The following is a 16,246-nucleotide window of genomic DNA, read 5'->3' as shown; positions in this document are numbered from 1 at the left end:
TGGAACTTTTTTTCCAGTGAGAAACTTTTGAAGTTTAGTAAAAAAATTGGCCATTTTGGTCTTAAGATAACGGTGTTGTTTGATATCGAAATTAGCCAAATTAGCACTTAAAACTTTTCTTAATACCTCGACTTTGTGAAAATGGAAAGAAATGATAATGCTTTGACGGCCAAAGTTTGCGAAAACTTAAAGGAAATGGGAGTATCTTTTTTGAAAAATTTTGCAATTTTTTGACAAAAAAAATATTTTTCATATTGAAAACGATGCCATTTTTAAACCGCCAAAGATATTCACGTGATTCCTTTTGTATTTTATGCACACATATGCTGGCATAATTTGTGTGAAGTATGAAGTTTATAGCTTTAAAATTGACGGAGTTATTAAAAAAACACTGAAAAAAACCAAGGCCAAATTTTCATATTTTAAAATTAAACAATTCATAACTCCTTAACAGTACACGATGGCATGGTACTTTATGCATAAGTTTTTTAGATCTTGTCAAGCTCTTTCTCTAGAGTCCTAAATCATGTAAATCGGTTGAGTAGATCAAAAGTTATGGCCCCCAGAAGCTTGGAGAAGTCAAAAGTGGTCAACTTTGACACCCTGTAGCTCACCCTGTATTAAAGATATGGACCAACAACAGCACTTTTCTGAAAGCCTATGTCCTCCTCTACAAATGTCTAGAACATTTTGTATGGCTAAAATCAACAGATAAAAAGTTGTAGACTTATTTCCAATTTTTTTGCCATTTGGCCCACTGTGCGACATTTGTGAGGCACTATGCCATGTAGAAACTACTCCTCGTAGAGGCTGCTCGCCGTTTGGACTCAATATGGTTTCAGAAAACGGTGCGAACACCCAAAAAATTGTGACCCAATGGTTGAGTTAAAATAAACTAAAGACAATTTTATTCTTTTTTAGTTATTGCGTTTCTAAAATATAATTACATTGAATGAACTTCGTTATGGTTTAACGTTAAATAAATGGAACTTAATTAGTCTTTATTCAGTATATCTGATGAACAATCGTGAAAGACAATTCGATCTGAAATAAATAAAATTTATAGAATAAAATATTCGATTTTTTTGTGTGTTAATACATCTGTACAAACTTTTTTGCAAAATTTCTGCTTCTATTATTTCGTTCAGTTTTAACTAATACGCATGAGTTAACTCTTTTAATTGTAGATTTACTATTTATTCTCATATTTATCCTCTGTTTTATTTGAATTTACACTTTGCTAATACATATATATATATATTTCGTCATATATTTTTATATTAAAATAAAAATATACACGCTTTTATTTTTCAATGGCTTCGGAAAAAATCGCAATTGCAAATAAGTGGCATAGGGTTAAGCACCATATTTGCCCAGAAGTTCCGTTATATCATATCTAAAATATTTTATAGTCTGTTGAAAAAGAAATGAAAGTTTCCAGTTTTATTTTCAGTCTAATACCTACCATGAAAGGTGTACGTCTGTGCGTAATTAGTAGTATAAATCCTTTGCCAGCTGTGTGTGTTGCTGACGCCTTTTTATCGGCGGCACCTGCATCTGCATTGCTCTGAATGGTTTAGGACGTTTCACATGTTTATTGCAATATTTGTTGTTATCATGAACACAAACATAAATGGGTCAAGGCAGGGACGTAGCCAGGGGGCCCTCGTAGCCATCTGGCCCGAGCCCGCCCCAAAATGATTTTGTTGAAAGAAAGATTTTAATTAAGTTTATTCTAAACAAAATATTTCAATAAAATTTTTTCTAAACAAATTTAGTGAAATTTTTCTATAGATACAATTTTAGCGTAACATTCTCTAATGACAAAACTTCAGCACGGCCTTTGAAATTATTTTTTAAAGGAAAGGAAAAATTTCCTAAATTTTTTTTAAGATAACATTTTAATTAAATTTTTTCTAAAGACAACATTTGTAAAGAAAAAAAATTCAAAAAGATTTTTTCTAAAGACTAAATGATATTTTAAGAATTCAATTTTGGCGAGAAACTCTCTAAAGACAACCTAACCTCGAGATTATTTTCTAAGGCCAAAATTTCAATACATTTTGCATTTTGCGACACTACATTTTGCATAAACATTTTTAAAGTCTTTTTCTATAGACAAATTTCAATAAATATATTTAAAGGCAACATTTTAACCTATTACGCCTGGCTCTCGATTCCATTATCTGATATGGATAAATTATTATATATCAATTTTTTTTTCATATTTTAAATTATTTTTTTTTATTTCCTAAAAGTTTCTTTAAGTCCAAAATCTTCATAGAATTTTCTTGTCAAAAATTTTTTTACAAAAATTGTTCCGAAAGACAAACATTTAACAAACACTTTTCTAAGACATAATTCTATAAACATTTTCCCTTACTTGTCGTTTTATTATTTTAATTGAAGTTTTATCTGTAGAAAAATTTGCTTGTTAGTCTGAAAAACATTTCCAAAGAATGATTAGTAATTTTTCGTTTTGTTTCTCTTTCGAGAAGAGCTCAATGATCGAAGATTTTTGTAATGAATAAAGAAAGCCAGAGATCACTACACACACCAACCACTATGGGAAGCGTTTCGTCATTTGATTAGAACTACTCATCGGCCATATTAGGTGTGGGGCTTCAAGGGCCAACATTGGTCGTACTTATATCGAATATACCGCTCAAACGTGTCTACTACGTAGTGTCTACAAGTTTGACATCTTACCCACTGGCTTTTTTTTTTCATCGTATCTTCTTGTATTGATAGACTTTTTTTCTATACGCCTATTTAGCTTCCATAGTATACGCATGCCATTTGTGTGTATCTTTTGGAAGTTGTATTTATGACTTTGAACGCTAGTCCACGGCAACGGCTCTCGCTGCTGCTCCGTTTGTCCAGGTTTGAATCCCGTACATTCCAATCTCCGATCATTCAGCTAGTTTCGAAAGAGAAACAAAATTTTTACGACTCGGAAGCACAATTTTGAAACCCCGAAATGATCACACGGATTAATTTACATTTCAAATAAAATAACTATATCAAATAATAACATATCGTTTTTGTCTTCAAATTCCGTAATTTACAATACAGTATTTAAGGCAATTGAAACGCAGCTCATGGTGATTAAGGGACGAAAAGTCTAGTAAAAATGTGCTAGTTCTGTTCGCGTTGACCGTAAATTTGAGCACAGTAAAATATTATTTAAAACATTTTAAAATATACTTTTTGAATTTTTTGATTTTCTTCCAAGAAAATCGTTTTACTGAAAAGATTTTGCGAATAGTGATTTCCTTATGTGTTATGTAAAAAAATCTTTAATCGAATGCGACGAGTCAAACTGCATGTTTACAAAAAGTTCGTGTTTCACAGTAAAATGCCCATGGTTTTCACGATTTCTTTTTTGGAAAACTATAAATTATCAATGAAAACATAACACATTTATTAAAATTTTATCATAATGCGCTAATGAATGAAATCAGAAAGCCCTTTTGCTTCAAAATCTATTTTTATTAAAAGACAGACCTTAAGTGTGGAAATGTATTAAAATAATATTAGTAAACCGACTTTTATCTATTAGAACAAGTTTTATATTAAACTTACGTCTGCCGCTAGGTGATTTGACATCAATTAGTGGCAAATATTTCACTTACGTCTGCCGCTAGATCATTTGACATCAATTAGTGGGCAAAGAAAGAAAAAAGTTTACAACTGCAATAAAGTAGAAATCTCTTCGTGTTTCTGATTTTTAGTTCTACCGCCTTTTCTTATTTTATCTTCAAAACATAAGGAAAACTTTAGGACTTATAAATACATGATGGAAATTATAAGCATATACGTCATAGTTGGATGAAATGTTTACCAGATTTTTTTTTTGAAGTTCGAAGAAGAAATTAGCGACATCATTTAAGCAGAATGTAGATGGCTCTTCATAAAAACTGGTCAAAAGAAGTCGATGGGTTTGTTCCCTTTTCAAAAAAATTGAGGTATCTACCAATTTCTCAGAAGAACTTTGGTAATTTTCTATTTTGAAAAAATAAGGAGTGGGCCTCCCAAAATAAAATCCCGGCTACGTCCCTGGGTCAAGGGTAAACATGGTGAATGTCCCATATACAGGGTTTTAAATAAAAATTTATATCGGTAATAAACATTTATAGGTTTCTTAGGGGCATTTTATTTATGGTTTCTAACACGGATCTTGTCTAAGTTAAATTAAAATATTCGATTTTAATTTCGCATTTTCGTTTGATCCAGGCTTTTTGACCCTAGATTGAAGTTCTCGTTAGAATCTTTCTACTCCCTTTGAGTGAAAATTTGTCGTTGAAATGTCAGATTTTAACGGGTTACTAAATCTTTTTCTAATGCTTGACCCCCCACCTTTCTCCATCTTGTATTTGTTATCACTCGTTATCGTACATTAAAAGATTATAGTGCATCTTCAATTTCGCGGTAAATTACCTCTTGTTGTAATTATTTAAAGGTAATCTGTTTACCCCCATCCTATCGTGAAAAATTGAATAAAACTTACGGCTTCCCTTTTATTGGCAATTGAACTTAACCAACTGTCTTTTATTTCTCTTGTTTATTTTTTAATTACGCTTACGGTGAACAGATCTATTGTTCTATACAAATTGAAGTCACAAATCAAACGCTCTTGTATTATGATATTATACGTTTTTAATCGATTGATGGTTGCATAACTGACAAACAACGAGTTTAAAAAGCACTTTCATTGAAGATAGGTTTGGAATTACTGAGAGAGAATTTGGATTTAATCATCTCCGTTAAAAAATCTGTTAACCTAAATTTAGTTTTAACAAAATTTTAAGTAAAAACTTGTATTGATTCAATAATACTCAAATTTGTGGAAATTCGATAACTATTTTGAACGAATATTTAGTCAATTTGAAGAATATAGGTTTGAAGCAAGCGTTGCACTCAACTTAACAATATGTTTATATTGGGTAAATACAAATGTTGTTTGCTATAGGAATATTTAACTTGTTCGGAAGAAACTTGGTTAAGTAAAATGACTTCCCAAATCCAAGTTTATAAATTATTTGCAGCTAATTATAAATGAGTAAAACTTACTAAAATTTGGCCATTTTTCCCCGTTTTAATCAAAATTTAACCAAATTAGGTAACTTATTTGGAATAAGTATTTTACATTATTTTATGCGCACAATTTTTCTGAGTGAAACAAAGATGCAGTATTAGTTTCTTTGCAGTTTGTATGGGACCTGAAGATGACTTTTGTGGTCTAACTGGGTTAACCAAGCATTTTCATATGGTAGATCACAAAATACAAAAGGAAATAAGGGCCTCATTTTTATAGCCGAGTCCGAACGGCGAGCCGCATTGCGACACCTCTTTGGGGAGTAGTTTTAACATGGCATAGTACCTTACAAGCTCCTCGCCAGACCTCCTATTGCTGGCGAGGTTTGCGATGTTCTCGCCAGGATTCGAACCCAGGCTTTCAGCGTCATAGGCGGAGATGGTAACCTCTGCTCTACGGTGGTCTCCAGAGGTCACAAATTAATGGTTCAATATTTGCCATATTATACAGTTCGTAGCAAGGAATTCGAAAATTGTAAAAGCTTTAGTTTTCATGTACTGCTTAGGTATGCCTAAAGTAGTTTTTGGAATGTAGACTACATAGTGAAAGTGGACTAGGGCTGTTGTTGCTTCCGATTAACTTAAATTGGTAATTAGTAATGCAACGAGGCATCATGTAAATTTTTCAGTACATGCAGATGTTAAATAAGCGTTTGAGGGAGGAGCACTCGACAAGTTATTCACAAAACTTAATGAAGCCTAGAAGTAGGTTTTTTTGACAGTTCTATAAAGGAAATCTGTCAAATAAACCTATTTCAAATCTACACTAAGTTTTGTGAATAAGGTCGTAAATATTTGTGAATTCAAAAAGAAAATTGTTCCGGCAATTAGAATTTTATATAAATAGTATGTCTACCTAAAATGTATCATATACAAATCATTTCCATGGATCTTTTGAAAATCGTCGCCATGATTCAAATTAGTATGCTTATATGAGCAGCTGAGTTAATTTGTTCAATAAGGTAATTAAAAACTGACAGCTTGGAACATTCAGTGGCTTTAAGGCTCTTACGTCAGAAAATTATACTAAATAAATTTTTGAAATTAAAAATCGGATTATTCATAATCATAAACCGCATTTCCAAATTTTTCTATCAGTTATTTAATATCGTTTAATATGGATACGATTTCCCGTTAATTCAGTGAGGGTGTTAAACGTGAGAGCGGTTTATATTCGAGCTATAGCTAAACATGGAGCGTTTTAGCTCATTTACAGACCCAACCGACCTGCATCAATAGACATACATATAATATTTGAGCAAAATTTCGAATGGCTATATAGATGGCGTTCTAGCAATCAAGAACATAAAAATAAAGAATAAAATGTAAAAAAAAAAAATATTTTATCGTTGAAAATTATTTCATTCGGATTTGTTGCATACAGCCCGGAGTTAGCCGATGTAAATCATTCCCAAGTTTTAAGGCTTTTTAAAATGATCTGGTTTGCTCTACGGTGAAATTAAATGTGAGTCTGATTGCAGAATGCCACACATTCGAAACAATGTCAAAGCCCATCAGTCAATTGGGATTTGTTCTCGCATATGTAGGTATGTGAAAAATTGTATTTTAGTTCGTTCCTATTCTTTAACTTTAAGGTCTTCCGCGAAACACAGCAGGGCCTCGGTGCAAGGGTTGCGAGATCTCATCAACGAAGGTGTTTGTGGGTGTGTGCGATCATGTATACCTGCCTGTCACACACATTTGATTACTAAAGCAGGTGCGAATAAGCCTTTAAATGTCACAAATGCCAAACACACACAACCTGCCAGCATACGTAAGTCGAATAGTATTGTTTATGGCCTCGTGCATTTAATTATAGCAATGTTACTGTTATTATTGTTTGTACTCAGATGTATCAATGCTTGTCGGTGTGTTGACATGCAATTGCATTCGTTAATAATGAAGTATGCCACAATAGCAAAATGATGTGCGTATGTGGCGTATGTCTGTATGTGGTCGATTGTCCATTATTTGTTTGCATTAACTGTTTTGATTTAAAATTATCAAAATGGAATTAAAACCAAAGTACATTAGTCGAGAAACGCACACGCACGCTCGTACACACACGCAACATTTAAGCGCATCATCTGCAATGTTTGTTTACATATATAATTCTACTGAAATTTCAAATCCTAATTTACATTGATATGCATCATCATTAAATTCAATACAAACTAATTTGCAAAAATTGCAATAAACCGAATGGGCCTTATACAAAGAGAGCAAGACCGTTTTTGTACAAATGCCTGCGTATGTCCATCCATGAATCGAGAAACAAGTCGTACAATATAATCACACATTAATGCATGTAAACAGGGTACACTCAAAAGTTGGGATTACTAGCCAAACAACCCAACCACCACTACCTTCATGCGATGACACATGGCGAAACTCAAATGTCTTATTGGGTTAACAAATACACTTTGTTTTATAGCTTATCTAGTTGAAAAACATTTTTCTGTAATAATTTCATCATTAGAACACTGTTTTGTTGCCTATGTCCTGAAAATGGGATAATGTGATACGTCATTTTAAACGTTTAAAAAACAATCATAGCTGCGATGGCATGCAGTTAACAAAAAGTGCACTCAACGAAATTTGTTACTTAAAATAGCAAACAGTTTGCTGAAGCAACAGTATTTGTCTGCTGAAGCAGCAAACATTTGGTTCTTCTTAAATCTGTTAAAATTTCATTTAAGTATTCTATAGCAAAGCCAAACTGGTCGTTAAACCTTTGCAATACTACGTTACCACGTTTAATTTAAAATTTTCTTTTAATATTGCAAATGGCAATTTTGCCCATAAACATTCCAAATTTCAAATTTCACACATATCAATGAGCGCAGTCCGATTTAAGTTTAAGGCTCAATGATAAGGGGCCTCCTTTTTATAGCCGAGTCCAAACGGCGTACCCCAGTGTGAAACCTCTTTGGAGAGAAGTTTTACATGGCATCGTACCTCACAAATATTAAATATTATTTTTTATAATATCACTTTTTAGGTTATGTTTTAGCTTTATTGTTGTTGTTGTAGCCACATTTTAATGTCGGTTCTAGCTTTAGTTCCCTTATGTTTATTTCTAAATGTATTGCGGTGTGGACCTTTTATTGTTAATATAATTTCGCTTTTCAGCCTGACTCGAGGCCATATGAACAGATGTAATTGTTACTGTTAGTTAAATCTTATTTACTATATATATTTCAAAAATTTTTGATTTTTAGCATTATATTTACAAAAAAAAAAAAAAAAAAAACAGAAATTACAAAAGTTATCACATTTTAATAAAGCTATTAATTTTCTTAAAGAAGTATAAGCGTGTTAATTATATTTAAATTGCCTCCATATTTCTCTTTGTAAATCACTTACTTGTTAAAGCCTCTGTAGTCATAGCATTTTTCTCATTATATTTATAATTTAGCTTATATGTAATTGATAATAATATAATTTAGAATAATGATGCAATAAATGAATCTATATTTAATTAAACAAATAAAGCTACTAAACAATTTTTTTACGTTTTAATAGCAATGAAATTAGCAAATTTTGTCGAAAACAACGGACTTTGTAAAATTTTGGAGGTGCTTCGCTGTTTTCGATACTAATGTCCAATATTCTGTAGGCGAATTGAGAAATTAGGTCTCATCTTTTCTTATTCAATGTGTAGCAAGCAATGTTATTGTTATTGTTATTGTAGAACATTTGTGCAGTTGTTACTAAGAGTTAACGCAGGGATAACTTCCAAATCAATACTTGCCCAATTTATTTATTTGTTGGCAATCGTGGGTGGTTTTATTTATTTATTAAACAAATAACCATTTGGTTGTATTGTCTTCTTCCAACAAAATTTCTAAAAAAATGCCCAAGGTAATCAAAACAAGTAACAGGCAAACAAAAAAATAGCATACTTTTTTTTTAGCAGATTTTTGTTCTTAAATATCACAAAACATTCTTTGGATTCAAAGAATTTTAGAGATTGCGCATAAAAGAGCCTTCTTTTCAAAAGACGATATTCCTTAAGTTTTTGCTATAAACTTCCCTTTAAAAAATACAAACTGGTTTGTCGCAATGATTTTCTAATTTTTTTATTTTCTCTTTGTGTTTAGATGAAGAGCGTTTTACCAAACAATTGCATTGCTTAGACATAAACCTTGATAGATGCATTAAATAATTTGTACTTAAAAAATAAAACGTTTGGGAGGTTGTTACGAGAAAAAAAACATTAATTACGAAGTTTTTCTTTTATTGTAACTATGTAACGTTTCGCTTCAAAATATTAAACGTTCGCCACAAACGTAGTATTATCGAATGTAACCAACTTTGTTCATTGTACCAAAAACTCTTTAATGGCAAAAGTGTTTCGATAGGCACAAACGATTATTTGTTTAACACACCAATAATAATTCTTTTGTGTCTCTCTTACTAGACGGAAAGAGGGTGAGTATTTAAGCGTATAGACCAGTGATGGATAACAAGTGATGGGGGGATGGTAAACTCGAAAATAGAAAAGTTTTAAAGTTTCGTCTTAGGTACGTCCAATGACAAAAATCATTAGCGGAACATGGAAGGCTTTTAATATAATTGTGCTTCATAACATCGAAATAAATCCAAATATACTCTGGAAGAGTTTGAATTACCAATTTAGAACCACTTATAATTGGTAAAATTTGAGTAAGAATTGTGTTACAACACAAAATTAAACTTATTAGCCTTTTCAATACGCTCAATTGATTTTAAAATTAACAAGTGAAAGCGTGCTAAGTTCGGCCGGGCGGAATCTTATATACCCTCCACCATGGATCGCATTTATCAATTTCTTTGAATGACTTTTTCAATATATATATGAGCTACATCAAGTTATTGACCGATATGGACCGCACTTGTCGTTGCTGTTAGAAGTCATAGAAAAATTTATATGACAGCTACATCACTTTATCAACCGATTTAGACCACACTTGGCACGGTTGTTGGAAGCCATACCAAAACGATATATGACAAATTTTCAATCAAATTGCTCACTCTAGAAGCTTAAGAACTCCAATCGGGAGATGTGTATTTGTCTCAGATGTACAGTGAGACAAGCGTATAGCTTTAGTCCCTCAAAAGTTAGCATGCCTTCGACAGTGAGACAGACGGACCGACTTCGTTAGATCGACTTCAAATGTCATGACGATCAAGAAAAAATATGGGTCTAAGACGCATATTTCGGGCTGTTACAATGTTCCTATGGCATAACGTTAAATTAATTTATAAATAAAGAAAAAATTAGTTGTAACTCCGAATATCGTTGTATATATCAAGAATGAAAGATATTGTCCGTGTAAAAAAGTTATATTTGTCAAAGATTCTTGCAAGAATTTGTATCAAACACACGTGTACTTTTATCGTAAACCAAATCCAATGTTTTTCAGAAAAGAAGTTTACTTGGCGAATTCTTCTTTTTTTTTTTTTAAGCAGACCCTACTATAACATTAGATTGCCAACTAGTAGTTTGATTTAGTGTTTATGATCCATTTCCTTGTAAGGACACGTTCAACAGCACTCCTTTCAGGGTCGGTTGTAAAAAGGAGATACATTTGTATTAAGCTAACTTTGAGTTAAACAGCTATCATTTCCCTCCACCCCTTAATTAAAAATAATCTTTCGACACCTTATAATATATAGAGAAATCTATTACATGGTTTGCATTATTGTAACAACATAGTTGTTCTGTGTTTTTTTTTTTTATCGTTGGTTGTTTTCGTTTTGCGGTAAAATGTTTGGAATAGCAGGAAGAATGGGGTGTACAATTGCATTATTTTTATCATTGAATGCTTTAATTTGGCATTTATTCGTTGTGAATATATCATGCATTTTGCAAAATATGTTATGTGTACATATATAAATTTAATTAAATTTACCAGACTGCAAAGTATGGTTGGTTAATAAATCGATATGAATGAATGTACAGTTAAATTTTAATTATTCTATACCGCTTATCTGTTTAACGACTAAATTACATAATTAGCTTATTCGGTGGTTCATTAGTGATGACCGCTTGCGGTTTGTTCTCTACATTTGCAGGTTCAACGCTGACCTAGGAGCTATGGACCAGCAATTCTGTCTTCGCTGGAACAATCATCCGACAAATTTAACCGGTGTTCTCACCTCCCTGCTGCAAAGAGAAGCCCTTTGCGATGTTACTCTAGCCTGCGAAGGCGAAACAGTTAAGGTAAGCTGCACAAGAAGTCGAATATTTTGATTTTAAACCCATGTGAGCATTAAAGTGTCCCGATAAACAAAAACTTTTTTTCTTTTCGAAACTCATTCCTTTTATTTATTTGTCCTTTAACCCCAAAAAGAGAAATAGGAAATATTATGGCGATCGTTAATCAATAATACGTACCATCTTGACCGGTAAAATTGTATATGGATATTTTTTAGGAATTTTAAGTCTTTGAATGTGATTCGTACACAAAATGCACATATTATTATTATTATTCAATTAATAATAATTTTGTTCTAAATATACTAGCATATAATATTCATGGGTTAGGTAACAAATATCTTCACCACGAGTTTTACGCATTCTTAGAAAATTTTGATATATTTATCCTCCTAGAAACACATATTGAAGAAAAAAATCAGTGTAATTATGAGAACAAATTTAAAAATTTTGAAACACATTGGAAAACTGCAACACGAGTTAATAATCGAGGAAGAGCTATTGGAGGTCAAGTCTGCGGGGTCAGGAAGGATCTAATAAAAAATGGACTAACGCATAAACTAATTAAAAGAAATAATATTGATTTAATATACTGCGAAACAAAGTCAATGAAATTTGAAATCATACCTGTGTACCTGAGAAGCTTAAACTGGGCACATGATTTTGAAAACTTAAAGAACGCTGTAGAGGCTAATGATGTTCAAAAAATTGTCATCGGGGATCACAACGCGCGTATTGGCGAAGATCAAATAATTGGAGAGCAACTTTTAGAAGGACTAACAACCATCGATGTCGCAAGGATATCAAATGATAAAGTAATAAATGCCAACGGGAGAAATTATTTAGAATTTGCCAACAACAACGGCCTAGCCATACTGAATGGCAGAACTTTAGGTGATGAGGACGGGAATATCACGTTTGCAAATAAAAATGGCAGCTCGGTGATCGACTTCTGCGCAATGTCATATGATATGTTAGATACGGTACAAAGTTTTAAGGTAAACAATCAGATATGGTCCGACCACTTTCCATTATGTTTAGCACTGGAAATAAAAGACAAGGGCAGTAATGAATCGGAAAAACGGAATTTACTTCCCAAGTTAGTATGGAAGAACAGCCAAAAAGAAACTTATCGAGAAAAACTAAATTATAACTTAGATCTCATGGACCCTAACGCTTCTTTATATGACTATATAAAGCTGATCAGGCAATCGGATCAAAGCAAAACTGGACCAAAGAAACTCAAATTTAAAAATAAATGGTTTGATAAAGATTGCAGGAAACTTCGGACCAAAACAATGAGAAGCCTCAGAGCATTTAGAAAAACTCATCAAATAGCCGACAGAGAGAAATATGCAAATCAAAAGAAGATCTTTCAGAAATTATGTAAACAAAAGCGAAAAGAGTACTATCTTAATATAGAGCGCAAATTAAACTACATATCCGACAGCAAGTCATGGTGGGCTTTAGCGAAAGAAATAAGGCAAAAGGAGAACCAAATCAATTGCAATATAAATGCGGAGCAACTGAAAGATTACTTCGACTCGCTCTTAAATCAAGATGTTTGCTTACCAGTCATTTATTATGCAGCAAATGAAATAAAAGATGAAAAAATGGACAGTGACTTCACACTGATGGAATTAAAGCAACAGCTTAACAAAGTCAAGGAAAATAAAGCGCCAGGTGAAGATCGGGTACCGTATGAATATTTTAAACACGCTACAGACGAATTTTTAATGGCATTGGTTAACGTGTTCACCAAAATTTTAAATGGAATGAACGATTTCAATATGTTTCGCTCTGGAGTTATTTATCCAATTCACAAAAAAGGAGACGTCAGTCTACCAAGCAATTATAGAGGCATTACGTTTATGAATTGCGTCGGTAAACTCATGATTGGCATGCTGAACTCCAGGGTAACAGAATGGGTAAACCAGCGGCATATTTTAAATGAATACCAAGCCGGATTTAGGAAAGGTTACTCCACAGTCGACAACGTATTTAACTTGGTGTCTATTGTAAATATAAAACTAGCTGAATACAAGAAAGTCTACGCATTCTTTGTCGATTTCAAGGCGGCGTTTGATAGAGTACCAAGAAAACATTTGATATATAAATTATATACCTTAGGTCTCCCGTCCAAAATTATACGTTTTATAGAGAAAGTGTATGAAAACACGAAATCAGCTGTATGGACAGGAGAAGCACTTTCAGACCATTTTGAAACCAGGACTGGTGTCAAACAAGGATGTTTGCTGTCACCCATCTTGTTCGCCTTGTATCTAAATGATATGCACGAGTGCTTAGGGGGTGGCCTCAACATCGATGAAATAAATATCCGTCTGCTAATGTACGCAGATGATATTGTAATCATTGCAGATGACCCTCAGGTTCTACAGGGTATGATAAATAACCTAGCTTCATATTGCAATATGTGGGGTATGGAAGTAAACCAGTCGAAGTCAGAAGTGATGGTATTCCGCAACGGAGGAAGGTTAGCTGCAAGTGAGAGATGGTTTTACAACGCAGAAGAGCTGAGAATTACAAACGAGTATAAATATTTGGGCATCACCCTCACGCCAAAAGTATCTTTTACAAAACATCTTAAGAATAAAAACGAAGCCGCTAAGACATGTATAAACGCAACGTGGAAGAATTTCATTGGAAAACCTAATATAACTCTAAGTGGAAAATGGAAAATGTTTCTCTCCGTGTGTCGATCTATACAAAGCTATGGTTCACAGATTTGGGGAAACGCATATTTTGATGACGTCGATCAACTGTACAGATATTTTATTAAACGTGTTTTAAAACTTCCAGAAAACACACCAAATTATATAATAGCTTTGGAAACTGGATATGAACCTGGATACATATACACATACACACAACACTTAAAGTATGTAGCTAAAGTTTATTTTGAACCTGATCGGGAAAGACTAACCCATAAGTTAGCAGTTAAAATTATGGAGAAGAATATTAGCTGGTATAAACACCTAATCGATCATCTAGAGTTACACAATATAGAACACAACAACATGAAGTTGAGCAAGTATTTGTGGTGCAAGGCAAGCAAACAATTGATTAATGTTTTACAAATTAAAAGCCACCAAGAATACATAAACAAATCGCAGGAAAGTCAGAGACGAATATATAAATTTCTTAATTATACGTTGGGTTTCACATACTGCAATGAGCAATTTAATCAAATGCAAATTGGATATATTATGAGAGCGAGAGCCGACGTGATGGGTTTAAACGGCAGCCGATACGGAACCAATGAACAATTGTGTGCCATATGTAATTTAGGAGAAGTAGAAACAGCAGCACATTTCATAGGACGTTGTCCAATTTTCAGCGCCATCAGAATGAAATTTTTTTATAAGCACAGATTATCAGATGGAGAAGTAATCCACTTTTTAAATGGTGGTGAAGATATTTGTTGGTTTCCATTATATAATTACTTGCGAGAGGCACTATCCTATAGAAAAGAATTAATAAACGAATACAACTATTAAACAATGTAAAAACTCATTAATCCGGTAGACGATTTTACTAAAATCATGCCGTATTGTACTTTATAACTTCAAAAAAAATTACAAATGTGATTACTGTAACATTAAGTTATAAATTGTAACGATTTTGAAAAAATAAAGTAAATTGAAATTGAATTGAATTGAATTATTATTATTCAACTATATCTCCATGGAATTCTAAACAAGTAAAAGCGTGCTAAGTTCGTTCCACGGTATCTCTTTTTAGGCAAATAAAGGATAAAAGAAATTAATTTCTATGTTATTGGAACAATATCAAGTAATTGTTCATTTCGGACCATAATTAAACTGAATATTGGAGACCATAGCAGAAGTCATTGTGTAAAATTTCAGCCAAATCTAGTAAGATTTGCGCACTTTAGAGGCTGAAGAAGTTAAATAGGGAGATCGGTTTATAGGGGAGATGTATTAGGGTGTAAACCGATTCACGCCATATTTGACACGTATGTTAAAGGTCATGAGAGAAGCCGCTGTACAAAATTTCAGCCATCGGTTAATACATGCGCCCTTTAGAGGCTCAAGAAGTCAAGATACCAGATCGGTTTATATGACAGCTATATCAAACATTTACAATCCCAACCGACCTACTCTAATAAGAAGTATTTGTGCAAAATTTCAAGTGGCTAGCTTTACTCCTTCGAAAGTTAGCGTGCTTTCGACAGACAGACGGACGTACAGACGGACGGACAGGGCTAGATCGACATAAAATGTCGCGACGATCAAGAATATATATACTTTATGGAGCCTTAGATGAATATTTCGAGGAATTAAAAACAGAATGACGAAATTAGTATACCCCCATCCTATGGTGGAGGGTATAAAAACTTACAAATTTGGAGGTCGTTAGAGATTTTATGTCTAACGATACATCAATTTTTGATATCCGCAGTAAGCAAAATTTCTAAAATTAGATCAAGTCCTGCAAATGACGAGAAACTTTCAAGCTTTTTCAAAAAAATTCGTTAACTTTTTCATCTATACTCATGAAAAGTTAGTTTTAATTGTACAAAGTTAACTTTCTAACCCCTTACGAAATTTTAATTAAGCGTGAGTAAAGATCATGAACCAATTTGTTTTATATAATCAACTCATATTTACGATAAGCATTTTTCTGAGTGCACATTTCGAAATGTATACTAACGGATTGATCAGGTAAATTCTTTGCAGTAACATTCATGTCCGTGAAGATAAATATGAATATAACTTAGCCAAGACACGAATCGGAGATTTTAACAGAGATATGTTAAGTGATTAACAGAGCACTGTTAACTGATTTCCTTTTATATTTAAAATAAATAAATAAATGTTTTGCAATTTTTACTCCAAATTTTCTAAATTACTTTATCTACAACTACAAAATGCTAAATAATAACCAAACCCGCACACTTCTATG

At 32.8% G+C, this 16,246-nt stretch overlaps 2 protein-coding genes across 7 annotated transcripts in view; one reads left to right on the top strand and one right to left on the bottom strand.

Moving 5' to 3' along the window:
- The window catches only part of LOC106088314 (sex determination protein fruitless), a 179,003-nt gene that overhangs the window by 87,881 nt on the left and 74,876 nt on the right, over positions 1 to 16,246 (top strand). For all 6 annotated transcript variants that reach the window (XM_013253771.2, XM_013253770.2, XM_059361933.1 and 3 more), the window contains one exon: positions 11,158 to 11,305. In XM_013253771.2, the coding sequence (XP_013109225.1) occupies positions 11,158 to 11,305 (148 nt within the window). The remainder of the gene's footprint in view (positions 1 to 11,157; positions 11,306 to 16,246) is intronic.
- LOC131994885 (uncharacterized) overlaps positions 1 to 16,246 on the bottom strand; it is a 70,256-nt gene that overhangs the window by 32,675 nt on the left and 21,335 nt on the right. The window lies entirely within an intron of this gene.

This window comes from Stomoxys calcitrans, chromosome 2 (assembly GCF_963082655.1).
Source record: "Stomoxys calcitrans chromosome 2, idStoCalc2.1, whole genome shotgun sequence".
NCBI lineage: Eukaryota > Metazoa > Arthropoda > Insecta > Diptera > Muscidae > Stomoxys > Stomoxys calcitrans.
The sequence above is the reverse complement of the archived record's forward strand: the minus strand, read 5'-3'. Positions and strand labels throughout refer to the sequence as shown.